General features: G+C 51.3%; 1 protein-coding gene across 2 annotated transcripts in view; it reads right to left on the minus strand.

The window, feature by feature from the left end:
- LOC119175366 (uncharacterized) overlaps positions 1-20,315 on the minus strand; it is a 528,289-nt gene that overhangs the window by 37,876 nt on the left and 470,098 nt on the right. For both annotated transcript variants that reach the window (XM_075889437.1, XM_037426388.2), the window contains exon 6: positions 3-855. In XM_075889437.1, coding sequence (XP_075745552.1) covers positions 3-855 — 853 coding nt within the window. The remainder of the gene's footprint in view (positions 1-2; positions 856-20,315) is intronic.

Genomic DNA, 20,315 nt, shown 5'->3' on the forward strand with positions numbered 1-20,315 from the left:
ACCTCGGCGTACTCCTGGCAGGACTCGACTGAGGCGACGAACTGGACAACATCATCGACGGTCCACTTGGCGACCAGCTGCTGTTGCTGCTGTTGACCACCTTCGGTAGTAGTCGTACCCACGGCACCGCTGCATGGCGAATGCAACGATGACACCTGGTCCGAACAGACGGAGCCACAACGCAGCTTGGGCGACTTGGACGCTCCTCGGGCGCCCTCCAATTGCAAGAGCCACGGAGAAGTTGCCTGCTTGCGGGGCGGCGTCCGCGCGCCATCCCCAGCTTCCTTGGAGCCCGAGGAGGACCGTGGGCTGTCCGTGGACCGCGGTCTTTTCACTGCGGTGCCGCCTAGCGACAGGTCCAGGGGGTCGGCTCTCGCGTGCTCCCCGTCGTGCGGTCTCTTGACGGCGCCGCGGAGATAGGTCTCGAGTTGGGAGGCGCTCTGTGCGCTCGCGGTCCTCACGAGGTTCAGCAAGGTCTGAGACGACGAGAAGTCCGAGAGGTTGAAGGGCGCGCTTCCCCGATGCGGCTCCAGCAGCGAAGACGGCGGGGAGGACGTGGCCGAAGACGGCTTCAGGGGCGGCGTGGCGCGCGGTTGCGCTGCGGAGACGACGGGGCCTCCTCCGTGGTGAGGCGGCAGGCCGTGGTTGGGCGTCGCGTGAACGTCGGAGTCGTTGCCTCCTCCGGCGACGTTGGCCACGTGCGACGCGGCGTTGTTGTTGACGCCATCTCGGCCCGCACTCTGGCGGCCCGACGTGGGCAGCGGAGGCGTTCCCGCCGCCTTGAAAGGGAACGGAGGCTCGAAGCCTCGAAGCAGGCCCGGAGGCGCGGCTCCATTGCTCGGGCTAAAACCAAACCTGCGAAGAGGCAAAAGAAACATTTGCACATTCAGTCCACGCTACACAGCGACAGGCTCGCTTTACTGAAACGATACAAGAGCGCTGATATTCTGTCTCACCATTTGTGGCTTCATACACAACCTGCTTTCTGTTTTTTTTCTCTCGCATATAAATCCGTGTTAACCAAAGGGAGCATTCTACGTCGAATATCGTATACCTAGACGGACCGACAACTGAAAAAAAAAAAAACTATGTGGTCTATAACGGCAATTTCAATTCCGTACCTTCGAACACCATCATCAAGTCCATCCTAATGAACCATGATATTGAGTATGCTTATTAAAGTTTCTGTACTTGATTTGTTACATCCTATCTATCGATTTGAGTTATGGGTTGTAGTTGCTTTTCTTATGCTTTATTTTACATTCTGTATTGAAGTTTCTTTTCAGATGGCGCTTTTGTGATAAAGTGATTTTTCTAATGTTTTCCCTGAAAGAGTGTGACAAGACCATGCTAAACTTTGTTGTGTTATGGTTTATTTATTGTGTTATTTATTTATTTCTGTGTGTTATTTGTTGTGTTATATATTTACTTATGAAAAAAAATGCGACAGATTGAGCGGCCTGCGTGCCAAACTGTATTTAGGAGGCCCATGTCAGGCTATATAGCCTTTAGCTTCTGCTCCCGATCCTGTAAGAATTACAGGACAAAATAAACTTCAATTCAATTAAATTCAAATAATAAACGTAGCTTCAAGGACAACTACAGCACTCCGCTGGCCTCTCGAATGCGATAGAACATTTAGACACGACTGCGCTTTCACTTTCGGTGGCAAAGAAGGATCCACGCTCGGGAACACTTTTCGGCTGACCCCTAAAGTGCGACCGCCTTTTGAAGGACCGAACAAAGCCAGAAAACCACGCAGTCCATCCCGTAGGCGGCGAATACGCGGGGAAATAAAGCGAGACACGACCGTGACGAGAGGGATCGTGAGACAACGGCCAAGAGGAAACAGGAAGGCCGGAGACACGGCATATTTCATGCGGCGCCGGCGGTTCTGGTACGGCGGCATCGACAGCGGTCTCGCCGTGGTCATGACAGTACGTATACTTCAGAAAAAAAAAAATCAGCGTGACTGACAAGCGTGCATGGAACATAACTTGTTGCAGTGTGTCGTTCAGAGAATTGCGGCGTTTTATCTGAAGCTAAAATAGCATATAAAATAGATAAGTGTGCACTACCGTGGCATACGATCATATCAAGCCAAAAAACTTCAGATGCATTATCAAACGTGAAAATCGACTGTCCGCGTCTCGCAGCATCGGCGTGAACACAATCGATCCAAAAAATCATCACCACGTGATAACGCTGCCATATACGGCCTCATCACGCCGTGACGAATCGCCAGCATTGATTACGTCATCGTGACGTCGCTGTGACATTCCGTCACATGACGTCACGTGGTCCAAGTTGCCACAATTCCGGAGGCAGTAGAAAACAAGGTGAGGTACAGAGAGACTGCAGTGCCTACGATCTTGGAGTATCAGCACATCCACTGTGAAAAATTGAAGAAGATCATTGTTTTGCCTTCGATTCGTTTTAGGGAAATGCACAAGGGTACCCGTTAGTTTTTTACAGTTTGTTCGCTCTTCAATACCATGCAAAGGCGTACGCGACGGTGAAGGAGAGGCTCGGCGCCTCAACATTCGTGTGCGCTGGCTCGGGAACAAGTTTGGCGATATAGGGAAGTTTTTAGAGCAGTTCCTTGTATACTCATATGGAAGGCGTCGTAAACGTATACGGCTATTTTGCAATCCCACTTCCCCTTTAACTATGCCTACGCCCTCAACTCCATCGGTAGCACACGATCAAATTGCGCACGCCGTGAAGATACACCACGGCGAAGCATAATACCGTATACACAGAGTCATACCGAAGAACATCGAGGCGCCACGTCGAAAACCACGAAGCGCTAAGTGGTGGCAGTATCCTCATATATCCGCATAGCCTTCGTCCCGTCCGGGCCCGTAAAACGATGACATTACTATCGCGCTATAAGTGGCTCCGCAATTTGCTCGTAGCACAGATCTGCGGGGGTGCCGACCTTTATAACGTTGCTCCCAGAAGAAACACCTTCGCGGTGGGCCGCACACGCCCGCTTACGAGGAAAAAAACACACACAAACACACAAAACGTAGCGACACACCGCGGGGCCGGCGATGTCAAGGATATGCGGCGATGACGGGGAGTTGGCCTCAGCTCGCAGTTTGGGCCGAAGTCGCCGCGCGTGATCTTCAGCGGTAGGCAGCAGGCGTTTAAAGTATACGCCCCGCGCGGTAGCAGCGCCGATCGAGCGTGGATGCCTGTAATTGCCAGCGCCCTTGAACGAAGCTTCGCGCGCGCCCAGTGCCGAGTTTCCCATGGGGGGGCCAAAAACTTGCCGAGGCCAGAGTCGAATCGGACACGCGGGCACCGGAAGCAGCGCCGTGAAGGCTGTGTATACAGCGGGGAAATTGCCGTCCTTGCGCTCCCCCTTTCCACCAGTGACGTGGCTGCGCCTGCAGCCTCGCGTGCAGTATAGTATGCGCAACGCAAGAGTATAGCAGACGTAACCACGTATACACTCTAAAAAAATATAGAGTAAAAAGGGTGTATTTTTGTCCCAAAACAATAATCGTCATCAGGCTTGCGTGCGCTTCCTTTCTTGAAAACTCGGCGCGGGCCACTTTTCTAACGAGAATGCAATGTAACCCTGATAATGGGCATGTCGATCGTGACCGGAATGCACCGGGCACGGGGCGATAGCGCAAGGATGGAACGAAATATAGATGACGATTATTGCTGTGGGACAAAAAGACACCCTTTTTACTCGCTCTTTTTTTAGAGTGTAGTTTCCAGCGAAACTTGAAATGGGTGGGTCCACGCAATTTGGATAACGCGCAATGTGCTCAGACAGACAGGTATACGCCACCATTACTGGCGGGGTTCACAAGAGGTGGGTGCGGTACGTTCACACATATACATGCGTGAACTCTTTAGTCTCCACACTCATCGTCATTTGCAACAGCTAAATACCTCGCTCTTTCCAAGAGATGTCGCACGCTTCCGTCCACAAGTAGATACATAAAAAAAGGTATATGATTATTGTACTGTTTAGATAGAATAAGCCTGAGAAACAAAGCCTCGAGGACGGCCGAAGCAAGGACTGCAAAGTCTAGACAAATACACACTGATACCCAACACTCTCCGACGAGCTGAGTATTCTCAGCGCCCGAGTTTCCTCTACCGAAGCTGGGAAGGAGGATATGTGTTGTTTGCTTTCGACTATTATAACCTGGCAAAAAAAATTGCCCGCAAATAACTCCGATCGAGTACCGCCGATCAAACGCGGTTCGAACTTCTCAGCGTCTTACCTATATTACAGTACAGAAAACGTGTGCACAAATCATCCACAGTTCGTCACGCTGCGCAAAGTAAACACAAAAAGTCGCACATCACTTCGCGTACACGGACAAGACATTCTCACTCGGCTTCACTTCATTTTTCAAGGCGTCCCCAGTGCCCCTAGGTATTACACGTACGCTTCCCTTATGAAAGCATACAGATTCTATCCGGTCTCGGCCTCCGACGTGTTCATTTTCCCGTGACTAAAAGGTGCACGGCGCGCAATCGCGCGAACACACACTATGTGCGATTACGAACCGATTCTGATAGCTGCACTGCTTTACGAGTATGCGCGCAGATGAAAAAATAACAGAGAAAAGAAACGCACGGGGAAAGTCAGACGTGCTCTGAATGCGCGCCGGCGATCGTCGTAAAAGAACGGAAGGTGGATGCCACGTCAGCCCTCGGCGTGCACAGCCGTACTACATAAAACACAAAAGCGAAGTGCTGTCTCACACACAAACGAGTGGCGTTGCAGGGCAAGCGAGTCGCGGACGCCACAGCCGTTCAAATAATGGCGTCCGCCTTCTTCTTTTTTGCATGTGAAAAACAAGCCAAGCCACAAGCCGAGACCACACGGCGGTCGCTTGACGAACCGCGAAGCGTGTCGAAATGAGTGGCGTAGCTGGATGCTGCGGCAGTCGAGGAACGAACGGAAATCAAGGGTATACGTGGCTGGCGCGCGAAGGTACCGATTAGGGAGACCGCGGAGTTGCATACATGACAGCGACGGCTAGAGAGCAACGCCGGAACGACAGAGGGCGTCCGTTCAAGCCTATACGGCAGTGCTTCAGCAGACGCCATATTTGGTCGTATTTGACAGCGTTATATACGGTCACGGCACTGCCAATTTAGCTATAGAATATACGCAGCTTATACGCATATGTATACTGTAGCAAGCTTAAACCTTGCTAGTATACGGTAGACGCCTACACGCATGAAAACGGTTGGGTTGATCTATTCGACGTTTGAATACCTTATTCATTCACGTCGCCATGTAGTACCGGAAATAGCAGAACATTTTGTTAACAGTCCAGGGTGGCCGTGCACATGTGTCTTATATAAAACTGTCTCTGTAGAGCCGATAGCTGGCCGCTCATCATAGCAACCTTCCTTCCCCGTCTTCCTGACATTATTTCGCTCTTTCCGTAAGTCTATAATTGTCTCGGTTATTCCATGCAGACAATGAAAATAGCATAGTTGAGCTCACACAACATATTAATTCGCTTGTAATGAAGACACGTATTCTACGGCACACTCACGGGAAATCGAGAAATACCTAATAGCCATACGCTAACGCGCGCCTAAGTTAAACGCCTATATAGTAAACTGGATCGAAAATAAGGTCTTGCCTGGCTGATACCCTTCCTCACAGTTCCAGAAAAAGCACGGTGGCGACACGGTGTAATGAATTTCGTCGCTGGTGCTATAGGCAATGAACAGCAATAGCAATGAAGGATGAGCATTGGAAAGAATCGACAAGGAACAGGTAACCTTTTTTTTTTTTTTAGCGAAAGGCTGGGAGGCAAAGACTGGCCTGCGTGCGCTTATAGGGTGACCGGTGGTTGCACAGAACAATGAGAGCAGGGCGGCAGAGAGGCATAACTTGTAAAAACCGCTGTAAACACATCTGCCAGAGCAGCGGTGCTTCAATGGATTGGTCCTGTATACGAACCGCACCCAAAACATAGTGCACAACTTGACGGCTTCGCGGCGTTATCAGACAAATCCAGCTGATAACTTCATTCCTGTAACTACATGAAGCATATCGTCGGTGCTTCTGCAACGTTTCCTCGGTCATCTGATGCCAAATCTTGCATTTTACGCATGTCGATCAGCGTCTTGTTTTTTTTTTTTTTTTCTCCCAAAGTGGTGGCTGTGATTCATAGTTAAAGTGTATAACCTAATGTAGGCAGATAAACCACGCGTACAGCTGAATTCTTTCATCATGCCCATCCGAGATGAAACGCTAAGCATACCGCCAGGCAGACCTTTCCTTGTAGGCCCGAGTGCTCAGATTTGGGTGCACGTTAAAGAATTCCACGTGGTCGAAATTTCCGGAGCCCTCCACTACGGCGTCTCTCATAATCATATGGTGGTTTTGGGACGTTAAACCCCACTTATCAATCAATCAAGGCAGACCTTTCCCGCAATCTTTTAAAAAAACACAGCTCTCTTCTTTTTCAGCTTTTCTCTCTCCCTCTCTGTCTCGAAGTGATAAAGTAGTATGGACGGACGCCGAGGGACGCCGCAGATACGCTCAGAAAAACGTTCCGTGTGGTCGGCGGCGCTGCATGCTACACCGTTAGTAACGAACCCGGCCAATCATGCAACTGCCCTATCCCCTCACTGCTGCTCGGCCGGCCGCAAGAGGTCTCCATCGCTCCACCCAGCCATGTGGGAGCCCGGGACGGTGTCAAGGCTTGCGAGGGGGCAAAAACGCGCGCCGACGAGGAGCGGCGGCATCTCGAGCCCCGGCCTCGCAAGACGACGAGACCTCCTTCTCTTCCTCGGAAAAGCCGTGCGCAGGCTCAAGAAAAGAAAGGGGCAGGCGGTGCAACGCGCGGGCGTCACTCTCGCCCGCCCCGCCGTCTCGGCAGCGTCCATTGTATTCTAATCGGAAATCGCCGATCGAGCGAATCTCCCGCGCGGCAGAGATTGCGCTTAGTCCCGCTGCATGCGGATTTCGCTTGCTTTATAACTGCCCTTATATACGAGAGGGCCCGCGGAATGACGACCCGGCGAAGTCGCAGACGTGCGAACGCAACCGCAGCACTCATAAGAGGCCCGTTGGGATACGTGATTAGGATTAAGTTACGTTCTCCTTACGAAACCATCCGACTAGGAAGAAAAAAAAGTGAAACAATAAACAAGAGATGAAGAAACGAACGACGCCAGAGCGCTGAGAACGAGAACGCCGATTGAGTATACAGTGGAACAGCGTTGTATAGGGCAGATACATTTTTCGTAGCTAGGAAGTGTGTTCCTTCTTCCTTTCTTCCTGCGGAGTAACTAGCGCACCCACTCTGCGAGAAATATAAGAGAGTTTTAGTACTGCGGAATGGTGCTACGTACGCTTCACGCAAGTGCCTTGCGTTACGTGGCGTCGTTTGCCACTTATGGGCTTTTAGTACGCCGTAGTACCCGCGTACGTAGCGAGCGTGTTGCGCCATCTGGTAGATCAAAATCGAAGCACGTGTTGTTGACAGCCAATCTGAGCCAATCCAAGTGTTATAGCCAGATTATGGCCATATTTTAAGCCACAGAGCGGGTCGGTGCTTGCCTTCGATACCGCCATTTTGCAAAACGAAGTCTCGCGCTGTCGCGAACTTGTTCGAGAGCGGCGCGATCACCTCATACGTACGCACGCACGCATCTCATGCGTGCGTACGTAGCGGCTGCGTACGTAATGCGATACGTGCGCGTTGCGGTCTGCGCATGCGCACTACGCAGAACGTGGCGTCCTTACGTACGCAACGCCGCCACGTACGCAGCGTACGCACTACTAAAACTCTCTATTATCGGTGCCCTGTGTATAATTTCAAGCCAGCTGGACTGCGAACCGTCTGTGCCGTACGTGCGACGACGGATGCTAAGACATCAGTTATTACGTATAGTAGCTACTGAAGTCTACATGAGATGAGAGACTTTATAAGTTACATTAACGACAACTCGGGTTTCAGTCTTGTTGGCGAAGGGCGAGACTGACAGGGCTACGTAGACGTTCGTTGAGATTTTGTGTCTATTGGTTATATACCTGACGCAGTCGGCATCAAATATTTCAGGGCATTTAGGCCTCCGAAAACTAAATTTTCCGGCAATTTGTGATTGTATTCAATCAAGTTGCACGGTGCGTGTTGTTAGCGCGTTCATGACAGTCCGCAAGTCCAATCCAAAGCTGTCTGACGAAGCAGCGGTGGTATTAAAGCTTCTCCTTGCGACTCTCGGTCCCTGCGTTTTCGACGCCGACTAAACGGAACTTGTCGTGTATATAGTAACCAAATGTTTGCGGGCTTATGCACCCTGCGAAACTTACGGCTGCACCGCAAAAAAAAAAAAATGTAGTAATCACGATCGTTACGGAACTATTTTCACTCACTTTCGTCGAAAAACGCATCTCTTAATGTCTGCATAAACAGTCCGTCCGGCATTCTGCTTGAGGGCTTAGCAACTCACTCTCAAATTCCAACTATGTTATTCCTCTCATAGTTCATTGCCCCCCCGAGAGAACGCAGTACGAATCGATCCAGTGGCTTGACTTCGTGAGATGGCCGGGCTACTGCATGCATGTTGCTGCTTTCCGCGTGCCGGCCGCAGTCGTCAGTCCAGTCTCGGCCGACTATAAGGTCAACGAAGGGCAAATTTTTGGATGGCCACGCGGCTTTGAGCTAGCCCTAGGGTGGCAATACAAAGCAAGCATCACCCCACTATCGCAACGTCCCTTCTTTCGTTTCTTCGTCTGTTTCTTCGAACTCGTTCGTACGGCCGCGTGTGCCCACGTGCGCCGGTCGGAAAGCTCTGGGCCGACAGGAGCAAATCTGAACCTGCCTCGAGGCAGGTTCAGATTTGCTCCTGTCGGCTTAGAGCTTTCCTCCGCCGATTTCCTCCGCCGATTTCTTACGCTGTCTCGCGCGCTTACGTACAAGGCCACAGCGTTGATTGATTGATTGATTGATTGATTGATTGATTGATTGATTGATATGTGGGGTTTAACGTCCCAAAACCACCATATGATTATGAGAGACGCCGTAGTGGAGGGCTCCGGAAATTTCGACCACCTGGGGTTCTTTAACGTGCACGGCCACAGCGTCTTCACGGAGGACGGAGCATCGTATACACGGGTAGCTTATAAATGAAAAAAAAAAAAGAGGAATCTCTCGCTGCGCGCCTCGGTGCAGCAGGATATGACGGCGCACGTAAAATTGCGAATTAGCGATCGAGAGACGGCAAGAACTGCATTCGAAATGCACGTACGACTCTATTGCACTGCGCCTCTCCGTATGCGGGCGACACGAATTGCGTGCGCTCGGGTCGCGCGGGCGCCGCAAATAAATATGAGCGTCTTGTCTCTCCCGTGCACCAGCCAATTCGAGCCGGAAAACAAGTTGTTATCGCGAAACTTGGCGAGCCTATCAGACGTGCGGAAGTTCGTGCGGCGAAGCCATCTGGCCTCAATCGGGCATGCGCAGGGCGCGTGCTCACCCATAGCTCGGGGTTGTGAATACATAACGCAAGTGGAATAGCGCACATTTACTCCGTCCTTGTCAATGCGTGCGGCACATCACTTGTTCGTCACAACTTACCCTCTTCAAGATTTCGCTACGAGCGCTCAGTACACGTGCTATCTTCGGGTCACACCTGCGCTCCCAACGGTTCGGGTGGGGGGAAGGGTTATACGTCAGTCTCGTCAAGCCTTTGATAACGAGGGCGAAGAAAAAAAAAAGGGGGGGGGGGAGAAGGGAAAGCGGGGGAGAATATCTCAAAGCTCATGAAAAAACGTCAGAACAACACAAAGTCCGAGAATGCGGGGAGATGGGAAAGAATGAAGATTTCTTATGAGATATATAACGAAGAAAAGAAAGACGGGTGAAATGCGCGATCTCTTTGTCGTCCTCGTTCCCTCCAAGTCTCGGTGGCAGGGCGCCAGTGTGAACCCCGTGTGAACGAGAGCTCCTTGCGAGCGACGACCGTTGCGTATATATACAGGTGCGAAAAATGGCGGGATAAAAAAAAAGAGTTGAAGGAGGTACGCGCGGAGAGGGCACACGTATGCATACACTTCGAGAGGCGACGGTGCGATTGACAATATCGCGAGCGTTGCTGCGAAGCCGCGCGCCATCTCGTGCATGGACGCGTTGTTGCGCCGCGGCGGTGCCCGAACATTTCCCACGGTCTCCGTCCGCGCACCGTGCCCGCGCATCGCCGCTCTATACCACGCAGTGCTGGGGACAGCCTGCATGGGCTGGGCCGACTCGCGTACCGATCCAAGGCAGGGGGAGTATGGTAGCACAGGTAGGGGTCACTCTCGCCGGAACGAAGAAAAAGAAGAAGCCTTGCATCACTATAGTTCGCTATTCCTGCTAGCTATGTAGACAAGAGCTGCTCGGGAGTAAAGATAACTGAGCGAGCCTAGCAGAAAAAAAAGCGTAAAGTACGGGAAAAAAATCGCTTATTACATTCTAGGAGAGATTATATCTACCCTCCCCCCTCTCATTTTTCTTTTTTTTTCATTTACATTCATTCGCAAGAACCACCGTCGTATACGGACTTCTCCTTTGTTCAGATACCTTCGTACAGATGTCTCCTTTCACTGTGGAGGAGGAAAACTTGGTGTGGTTCCTTTAGCTCTATAAGTGCTTCGAATGTCGTGAGTGGTTCTTAAGAAATAGAAAGGAAGAGAAAAGTGAGCTCCGTTATTGTCTGCTTCAGTGAGCGACACCGCCACAGAGCTCACAAGGGATGGGGGTGAGGACGGATAAAAAGGGTAGAAGTAAAGGTGTAGAAAAGAGGAAGAAGAAGCAACAACAAACTGAAGGGATAGGAGAGACAGGAAAGATGGAAGCACGGTCACTGGAGTCCGAGGACGGGGTACACGTGCGAGAGATGTTGTTGGCGTCTGTAGATGGCGTAGAGCAGGTCCAGTAAGTCAGAGCTATACTGTCGTCGAAGGTCGTCGGCGGCAGGAGGTGACGGAACTGTTGCGCAGTCTGATCAACGAAGGTTTTCCCGTGTGTCGCGTGCCTCTCATCGGTAAATTGCGACAATGCGCGCCCACACTCGCACTGCTGTGGGGGGAGGGTGTTTAATTAATCACTGTAGTGTTCGGCTACAAGACGACGCTGGGTCGGCGTAATGCTTCTGTGGGTGCAAATGAGGGGAAAAAATAAAGAAACAGAACAGAACCTCACGCACGACAACCGCTCCACGCACGCTGAAGACGTCACTAAACGTATAGACAGGAAACGTTCGCACAACCGTTACTAGACGAGAATGCGTGCGTTAATGAATGCATGTGAGAAGGAAACATGTTTTTCGAAGTAGATACTTAAAGAAAGTGTGAGATAGAAAACCAGCTCCGCTGAAAACATGCCCCCCCCAAAAAAGAGGGGGGGGGGGGGAATGGTGTTGATAAAAAAATTGATTAATCTTGCTGTCTGACAACAAAGCGCTAACGATCGCAACGTCACCCCATCTCTCCTGTTCACCGCCTCCAAGCATCTGTCGTCAGGCGAAAACGCCTTTATAACGCCCAAATATTTTTTTTAATATTTTTTCACCAAACCATCGCTTGTAACTGATCGCAACGCTAATCACGCACCTGGCTGCATTCGAGGAAAGTGCCACAAAGCGCACACGTTGACAAAAGCGCAAGCAACCTTCGGCGCAGTGAGCCGTATATAGTTTTAGGGCGAAGCCGCGAGCAATCCTCCGCGTCTGCGCATCGCATGTATATAGTATGGTCTGTATGCGTACGCCACACACGCATGCAGGGCGGCCTCCCATACCTACCCGTCGCGTCCTCTCGTGAGAAGGCGCCGTATAAAATAAAAACGCCTCCCCCCCCCCCCCCATCTCCGCCAAGAGAAAAAAAAAAGTCATACCCGAATCCGCCGACGCGGGTTAGTACATATACAACAGCGTCGAAGGCGACACTGAAATAGCTCCGTTCTTGCTTCTACGTCTTCGCATTCTGCCCTCATCTTGTACACGCATCGCGAAGGTCCTTATCGCGACGCTCTTAGCGCTGCTCGGAGACGGGCTGAACTGCGACCGGCGACACAGCGGTAACAACCGGTGCGCACTGGAGTCTCCGATACCAAAGTCACGGCTCCTCGTTTCGTTTCCTATACCGAATTGACTTTTAAAGTTCGTTTTTTTGCTCCGAAAAAAAAAAAAGCGAATGCCCACACGTTCCTTACGCTCACTCCACCGGCGTGGAACGCTTCTAATAAGAAACAAGGAGGCGGGAATGTTTTCCCGCGCCTTTTGATTTGTGGGGTTTAACGTCCCAAAACCACCATATGATTATGAGAGACGCCGTAGTGGAAGGCTCCGGAAATTTCGACCACCTAGGGTTCTTTAACGTGCGCCCAAATCAGAGCACACGGGCCTACAACATTTCCGCCTCCATCGAAAATGCAGCCGCCGCAGCCGAGAATCGAACCCGCGACCTGCGGGTCTTCCCGCGCCTTTTCACGACTAAATAGCTTTGTGCGCATAACTGAATACTCGCATTATACGGCTTCGCGGGGGTTGATAAAGCGGACGCGATAACGACGTGTGCGGTCTATCGCGTACGTTGCCGAGCAGATGTGACCAGCGCTGGGGCTGTGTGCAACGTTGCTGCTGGTTGTACACAACGATTTGCCTTGTTCTTTGGTCTCGGCTATGCGAGTCCTACCCGCTTGCGGTCACACGCAGTTAATTGACCCGACGCACACGCATGCAGGCCATGAACAAAGACTTGTCCGGCTGCGAAAGATTTTCTGTGTATACGCATCACGATATGGACGCACAGGGGGCGTTAAGTGCGTAGGAACTTGTGAAGCTTATAGTTATTGGTCGTGTGCATAACACGCGTTACACGCAAACGATTCTATCCGGTTGCCTCGCACAAACTGAACGCCGCGCGACGTTCAATTGCTGTTAGTCCAGAGTGTGAGTGAACGTTTGAAACGTCGGGCTATAGAAGATTAGCAGGAAGCGAAACAGGGCAGAAAGTGGGCCGGATTCCAGTGCGGCTTATCCGACACCGAACTAATTCGATGCGAACAATGTGCGCACAAATCATCGACGCACCTTTCCCGCGTGCACACTGCGGCCCGGTTGCGTGTTGGACTGCGTTTTAATTGAGGTGTCCCGAACGGTAGCTGCTAATGTTTTTTTTTTGTTTGTTATGCTGCAGAAGGTACACCGCCCCGTATAGGCGCATGACCAGTTCTGGCAGTTAGGACGCCGCTTTAGATAAGAGCCTACAGCGCGTGATTAATGAGCAGCATTCAATTCACGAATTCGACGTTATCGCGAAAAGTGATTAGGACTCCGTTTTTTGGAGCGAATTAAAAAGACGCATCGGTGACACACCAATCGATCTGCTTACATGCGTAATCCTTAGTACCTGTTTCATATATATTTATTGCAACAGGATATATTTTTAACAGTGCATACAAGTCCTCCTTATCAGGGTAATCCTCAAATATAGCTGCAGTCGCTGACTTGAAAAAAGTTGTCTTAAAAATCGCGGGCACGCGAATTTTGAAAACAACAGCAATAAAAAGATAGACATAGATGATTTCCAGTTCATTAAAAAAACTGCACGAAGGTGAAATAAAAGGTGCGCACACTTCCGCTTACAAATAACTGGGAACAGTATGCATATGTTCCACCAAATTGTAGACATAAGTATACCACACTTCATTTATGAAATGCGTTTGCCAAAGATCACTTATCAAACCTCTAGTATATACATGAACGACAGACGGCGTAGTCCAGCAAGCTCTCTCATGTACGGAGACGGTATTTGAGAACGATTAAATAAGAGAACGCCCTTGTGATTCGCTGAGTCGAGCTTCCAGCGACCCCGACCGCTAGTAACGGCGCTGAAGAGCATCCAACGATTCAGCCATTCTTCGATCCTAGCACATTCAAACGCACGGCCACATAAGTAACATCGCTCTCGCTTGGCATTTGTTATCGTTACAGAGAAATCTCGGTCAAGCGAAAGGAGGTGCACTCAGCTCTCGATGGACACGTCTTCTCTTTCTCTCACTCTCTATAGTCATCTCTGTGCGCGACGGCGAATCGCAGTTGACAGTTGTCTACTTTGCATTTCACTTAACTTGAATGGGGGGGAGACGCCAGGAAGCCGTCGGGAACGAAACTCTCAGAATTGAACAACCTTCGAGGCTTTACGCGTACACCCCTTTAATCCTCACGACACACGCACAGCGAAGTTCATCGAGACGCGGCGCGGAATCGCGAACCAGAAGCCCACACTGAGCCGAGCCAAGCCCTTCAGTCAAACCAGGGAGAAGAATGGTCGGCCATGCTGCCGTTCCCACGCTCCTCTGCCTCTTTACAGCGGGGAGCCCTGAGCGCAGCCGGAAACAAAAACAGAGGCAGAGAGAGTGAGAGAGAGATGACTCCAGACGCATCGTTTCGCAAGTCGCAATCGAACTGTGTCTTTAAGGGTGTAGCGATCCCGAAACGCCGTCCTATAGCGGCGAGGCAGAGAAATCTATCGTCTACAGAGCTCCTACGCCCTTCCTCTCTCTCCCACTTTCTTTGTTCCTTCTTTCCATTAGCCCCAGATGACTGTCTGATGCAGAGAAGCGGACGCTTTGTTCCACAGTACACGCGACGCACCCGGCCATGGCATACAGAGATTACAAACTGCAATCGGACCAGGTGCGTGGCGTGGTCAGAGTGGCCTTTTTGCATACGAAATTTTTGCTCGCGTTTCGCCCAGCATACGCCGAGCCTTCCTTTCGTTTGCTTTTCTTTTTTTCGAGCTATGTTACGACGCAGTGGAGTTGTACGCACTCATCGATCTCATTTGTTCGATAGGACTCGTTTTCTCTATGCGTGCATTAACGTGTGTATCTGCGGTCGCACTCAACAACTGATGCGCGTAAATTGGAGGCAACGACCGTTCTCGTGCTGTAGACAACGCCTCCTTTTGCGGGACAGATCGCAGAATACGCCGTTGCTAATGTGTGGGGAGCAGGTGCGCCCAGCCTCCCTTTCCCTTTTAGGGCAGCGCACGCGCCTGGTTGCGGGGACCCCTTCCCCCACGGCCGGCGCGTGCGATTCCCCCCCCTTTCCCGGCGCCAGGAACAGGTTCCCCTCTCCCTCAGCGAGGAAAGGTACCATTCTCGTCAGGGAAAGGGAAATCGGGTCGGGGAACAAAACGAGCGGGCAAACGGGCGCTCGCTCTCTGAGACCAGCGACCATCCCAGGAGGACGAACCCGCAACCCCTCCTGCGAGCCGAGGACGTCCACGACCGAGGTGTAAGCGTCAACACCTTTGTTATCTGTAGTATCTCCCCGCGACAGTGACGCGCGATTGCTAACGCTTAGCAATAAAGTGTTTGTTGTTGATCTGGCCAGTTGCCTTATTCGCCCGAACCCGTAGTAGTAGCTGCAATGAGGCAAGCTACGGTTGGGGGACGTTAACCGTGCACGGAACGACTGTGTGCGGCTGAAACATTAGCTATAGGCTTCTGCGTCAGCCGTACATAGGAAGGGGTCACCCAACATCTGGAAGGGGGGGGAATCGCACGCGCCGGCCGTGGGGGAAGGGGTCCCCGCAACCAGGCGCGTGCGCTGCCCTAAAAGGGAAAGGGAGGCTGGGCGCACCTGCTCCCCACAAATGCTGGTGAGTTTTTTTTTTTTTACACATGAACAGTTCGCAATAAGAACAGCCTCGCTACAGTGGCTTGGTGACAATGTAAACTTAAGCGTTACGTTGCCGTTATTGCCTTGTTCTTACACTGCTATATAGGTTGTCATTTTCATCATGCGGGTGTTGTTCTTGTTGTTCCCCTATTGATCGTGGCACAGCCCCACTATTGGCTGCTCTGAAGACAACAAACGGAGCTTGTGCACCTACAGCGTTAGCGAAGTGAGTGCATACTGGAGATGGTCATACTACAAAGCCGTATACAGTGACGGCGAGTCTCTCAAGTAACTCTATAGTCTTCACGCAAGCAAACTAATAGAAGTGACCAGATTCATATATATGAACAATAATATCACAGCGGGCTGCATGGATGAATATCAGTCAGGCCTCACGAACAGTGACGTACAACTGCCAATTTTTGTTTCGTTTTCACATTCGACAGTGACCTCACTTTCGAGGGTTGCTGTAGTCACTTTCGGAATGCGTTTCTTGTTCCGGTTTACCCAGAATTCATCTTTCGCGTTACAGCACGTTCCGACATTTACTCGAGCAACGTCAACTGGGTGTATAAACATTAGATGCCGACTTTAATAGGTCAGAACGGGCAACAATGCCAGCTTATCTCGGTCACCCACCACTTTAGGGCCGTGACGGCACGCCCACGCCAGTCTCATTCGGCACGATAAATAAGTGCAAAGCAGGAACCGCCGGTTCTGCGGGTATACTGGCTCCATTCATAACGTAAAGGCGTGCAACGAACGAGTTGAGTGCACAGTGATAGAGAGAAGCGCGCTTACGTGCACGGTGCCCAGTCTCACGCGGTGAGGGCGACCCGGCTGTGTTCACACGCAAGGGTGAGGAAAACCTTCGTTACGTTTGTTTTCCACGCCGTATAGGAGCAGATTTAAAAAAGAGTGAGAAACGGGGCTGTGGTATTGGGCTGCGCGGAATCGAATGAGCAAAAGAAGAGACTGAAAAAAACAGAGGCGATAGGGTTGGAGGACGAGAGAGGCCATTGAAGGAGGCGATGCGTGGGACTGGTCGGACGGCGGCGCAGCTGGCTATAGGTGCGGCTGCCGCTTCCGACGGCAGCTCTGATGTATGGGGCTGTCCGGAGAGCGGACCTTTGGGGCCACGGAGGTCGCGCGAGAGGCTGACCTCTGTATACTCTACAGAGGCAACCACCCATCGCCCTGCGGGTGCCACCGCCGCGCCGTTTGGCGAACGCGTACACGCGCGGGACGCTCCCTTCATCGACGTCCGGCTTCGCGCGCGCTCGATGACGTTTCTCAGGAAGAGATACGTCACGTCTTCCCCGTTAGCTTCGCGTTTGCTTTTGACGATAGCAGTTAACCGGTCGGGATTTGATTGGGGGGGGGGGGGAGAGATTAGAAAAAGGGGGTAACGATTTAGAGTACAGGGTACTCTACTATGGGAGAGCTTAAAGCCGTCCCCTACTGAAGATCAAGCAACATCGTGTACCGAAGACAACCGAAGATTTGATTGAAGGCCAGATGACAGGTAACCGATGAAGCGATGACAAGTGAACCACGATATCCCCCCGTTTTTTTTTTCTTTGATCGATAAGACACAAATGGCGCCAGCTAACACTAGCAGGAATTGCACGTGGAGAAAGTACCCAACAAAACGGACGGGGAAGTAAGTGCCTTCCGTCGAAACTCAGTCGGTAGAGCGTCGAACCTTTAATTCAAAGGTCATTGGGTTCGGATCCTATAGTGACGAAAAGGGTGATCGGTCGTCGATTTTAATTTACCCAAATTTATGGCACGCCGCAGTTGAATACCACAGTTAACGTCTCCATGCGTTGTTTGGTCTAAGTATCTCATTTATTTGGTTGAGTGTAACAAAGATCTTTAAAGAGGTCACCCGGTGCACGAAGAAAGCAGCAGACGCAATGGGAAAAGAAAACGTCGACAGCTACAACTACTGTATACTCACCTAAAGCCTTTTTTCAACTGGGCCATACTTTCCCTTCTCGCTCTGAGGACTCCTAGATGAAGCAATGATCAACAATCACTAAATTCAGAGAATAAAAAATGCTCTATTGGGGAACAAAATAACCGACAAAATCTTTGCATTCTCTCTGATAGGCACTGCTTCGGAAAAATATTACACCAAGCAGTACTCATAGATTGCGGCCCCGGTTTGTCGCGTGGGCGCTACGCGTGATATGCGCGAACGAGTGCGCTATCGCAGCTTCTACACGACGCACGAAAAGGTTTCTCTGCGGGTTGCACACGAGTGTAGGAGAGATCTGACTCCTCAATGCAGGTCACCTTGGCTTCGCACTATACCGCTGCACTGCGGCCACGATTCGAAACACTATAAAGCACAGCGTGCATGCATAACGTTGCTTCGCCGAAAAAATCAGACAGCCAACTGTTACGACGCACCTCTGACCCACCATAAGTATTGTACGAGAAGAAATGGTTACAAATCTTCGACGCGGCGCCAGGTTTATATACATCGGCAAGACTCCGCTGAATCTTTCCGCTTTCGGGAAGAGGGAACGGGCGAAGACGAAAGAATGGGCCTCACGCAACCGGCAAGACAAACAGAAAGCTTGAACAACAACGGGGTATATACACCCACTGTGTTTGGCAGCCTGTATATTCCCTGTATACACGTACAGGACACAGCCCCTGGATTACAGTAAGCCACGCGAGGGCGCTGCGAGGACCACACGTACAGATTGCCGCCAGGGGAGGTCACGGTATATACGTAGACAGACAGAGCGTGCGGCCTTCCATTTCTCAAGCGCCGTTTCTCGAACGGGTCGTAAGTCTCGGACCGCGACCCAGATATCTCCGGCGAGAGCCGCACACCGGGACTCGCGAAGGCGCGAAAGGTCAGCGCAACCCCTTTAGGAGGCGGCGATCACCTATGGCGTTCACATACAGCACACGGGGGCGCGCGTAAATACACAAACACAGACAGCTCGCGAGAGAGGCACGTGCGGCGCAGCCTCTCCCTTCATCTACCAGAGCCGCTAGTTTTTTTTTACTTTGATTTCGCGCGTGCGGGCGCCGACCGACGCACCATGGACGGCGCACGTCTTCTGGTACCCCGTCTAGCATCTTCGCGTACAAGACTGCGACGCCCTTGCTTTACTGAGCTAAGGCGTACTATCTATAGGAGACGCGAAAGGAGGCTTGGCCGCCGCCACGGCCTCTGGCACGACCCGTGACACGCCAAGGGAAGTCACCCGCACATCCATCTTTCCGTCCTGGCCAGCTCTCGCCTTGCCTTCGCGATGCACGTGCAGCGCGGTGACGTGGACCTTGCGTGGAGCGCGCTCTCCCACACGTTTGCCTGGTCCGGTGTTTGGACATAAACATAACGCGCCTTCGATCCTGTCCGCGGACAGGCGTGTCGTACCGGGCCAGCTGCCATGCGCGCAAATGTCGTGCTAAAAAACGCAGTTCCTGCATGCGGTCATGTATACTCAAAGGCATACTCCGGATATACTCAGGCGATAAAATACACGGTGTAGGCATCGGTGGGCTGACGGCCATTCTTCATGGTTCATCTGTGGCACGCGCGGGCCGAAGGATTGTCCACGGTCCTTCAATTTTGCGAACGTGCGCAGTATATGGTCCTTGCGCAAGCTCCTATAGTACCAGGGTCGCCTGTGCAACGGAGCCTAAGAAGACAAACACTGTGACTAGATCGAAGCTGCCATCTTGTCTGCTTGTTCGTTTGTACCCACTGAACGATGTGACGAATGCAATTCCCCCAATGCTTGCCGTCTCAGGTAGTCCAGAGCTGTTATACAGCAGCGCAAAGAGCGATGCATGCGGGTGTGCGGGCGGGTGGTCACCTTTGAAAAGAGACGGGTTCGTCCCGGGAGAAATCGGAATTTCTGCGCTGTGTGTGCCTATATGTACAACATCGTTGCAGGATGGTTACGTCTGCTTCGACGGCTGAACCTGTGCACAATGACCCAGTTTGGTTCACGACCACAGAGAGAGCTCGATGGAATGTAGAAAACGGACATTGCGCCTTTGTAATGAACGCGTATTTTCATATGCAAAGTGAAAATAAAAACAAAACAAAAAAAAAGAAGTGACTCATCGTGACCTCTGCACTATAAGTGGTATGTATGCGTGCCTATATGAAGGCTCCGTTACTGAGACTGAACATGCTCACCCGCCGACAATTACGCGAAGTACGCGACGGCAAAGCTTGCCAAAGCGACACCCCGTTTCATATCTACGCTTACAGAAACACAGACACGAGCTATCCACGCAGTCCAACGGCATCGTACTAAACCGGCAGCTCTAACTTCACTTGGTAACCGTTCATTCATTCATGGCGAATTTGAGCTTTCTTACAGGCAGTGGCATATTTTATTCTGTCCCATAATGCTGTATATGCACGGTACCGCTTGTGAGCAGCCGTAGGCGTAAGTGTTCCGTCCCTCCTCACATCGTCATTCCTAAAGCAAAGTTCAAGAACACACCCTACAAGTGTGACCGGATACAAACGATCTCGTGGATATACTACTGAATACACTATCCATTCCAGCCACGCGAGTGCGTCGGCAGTAAACGACAAACCAGCGGCTCCATTAGGAACACTTAGTGCCTGTTTTCTTCCGCATCATTTCTAC

Source organism: Rhipicephalus microplus, chromosome 3, assembly GCF_043290135.1.
Source record: "Rhipicephalus microplus isolate Deutch F79 chromosome 3, USDA_Rmic, whole genome shotgun sequence".
Lineage (NCBI taxonomy): Eukaryota > Metazoa > Arthropoda > Arachnida > Ixodida > Ixodidae > Rhipicephalus > Rhipicephalus microplus.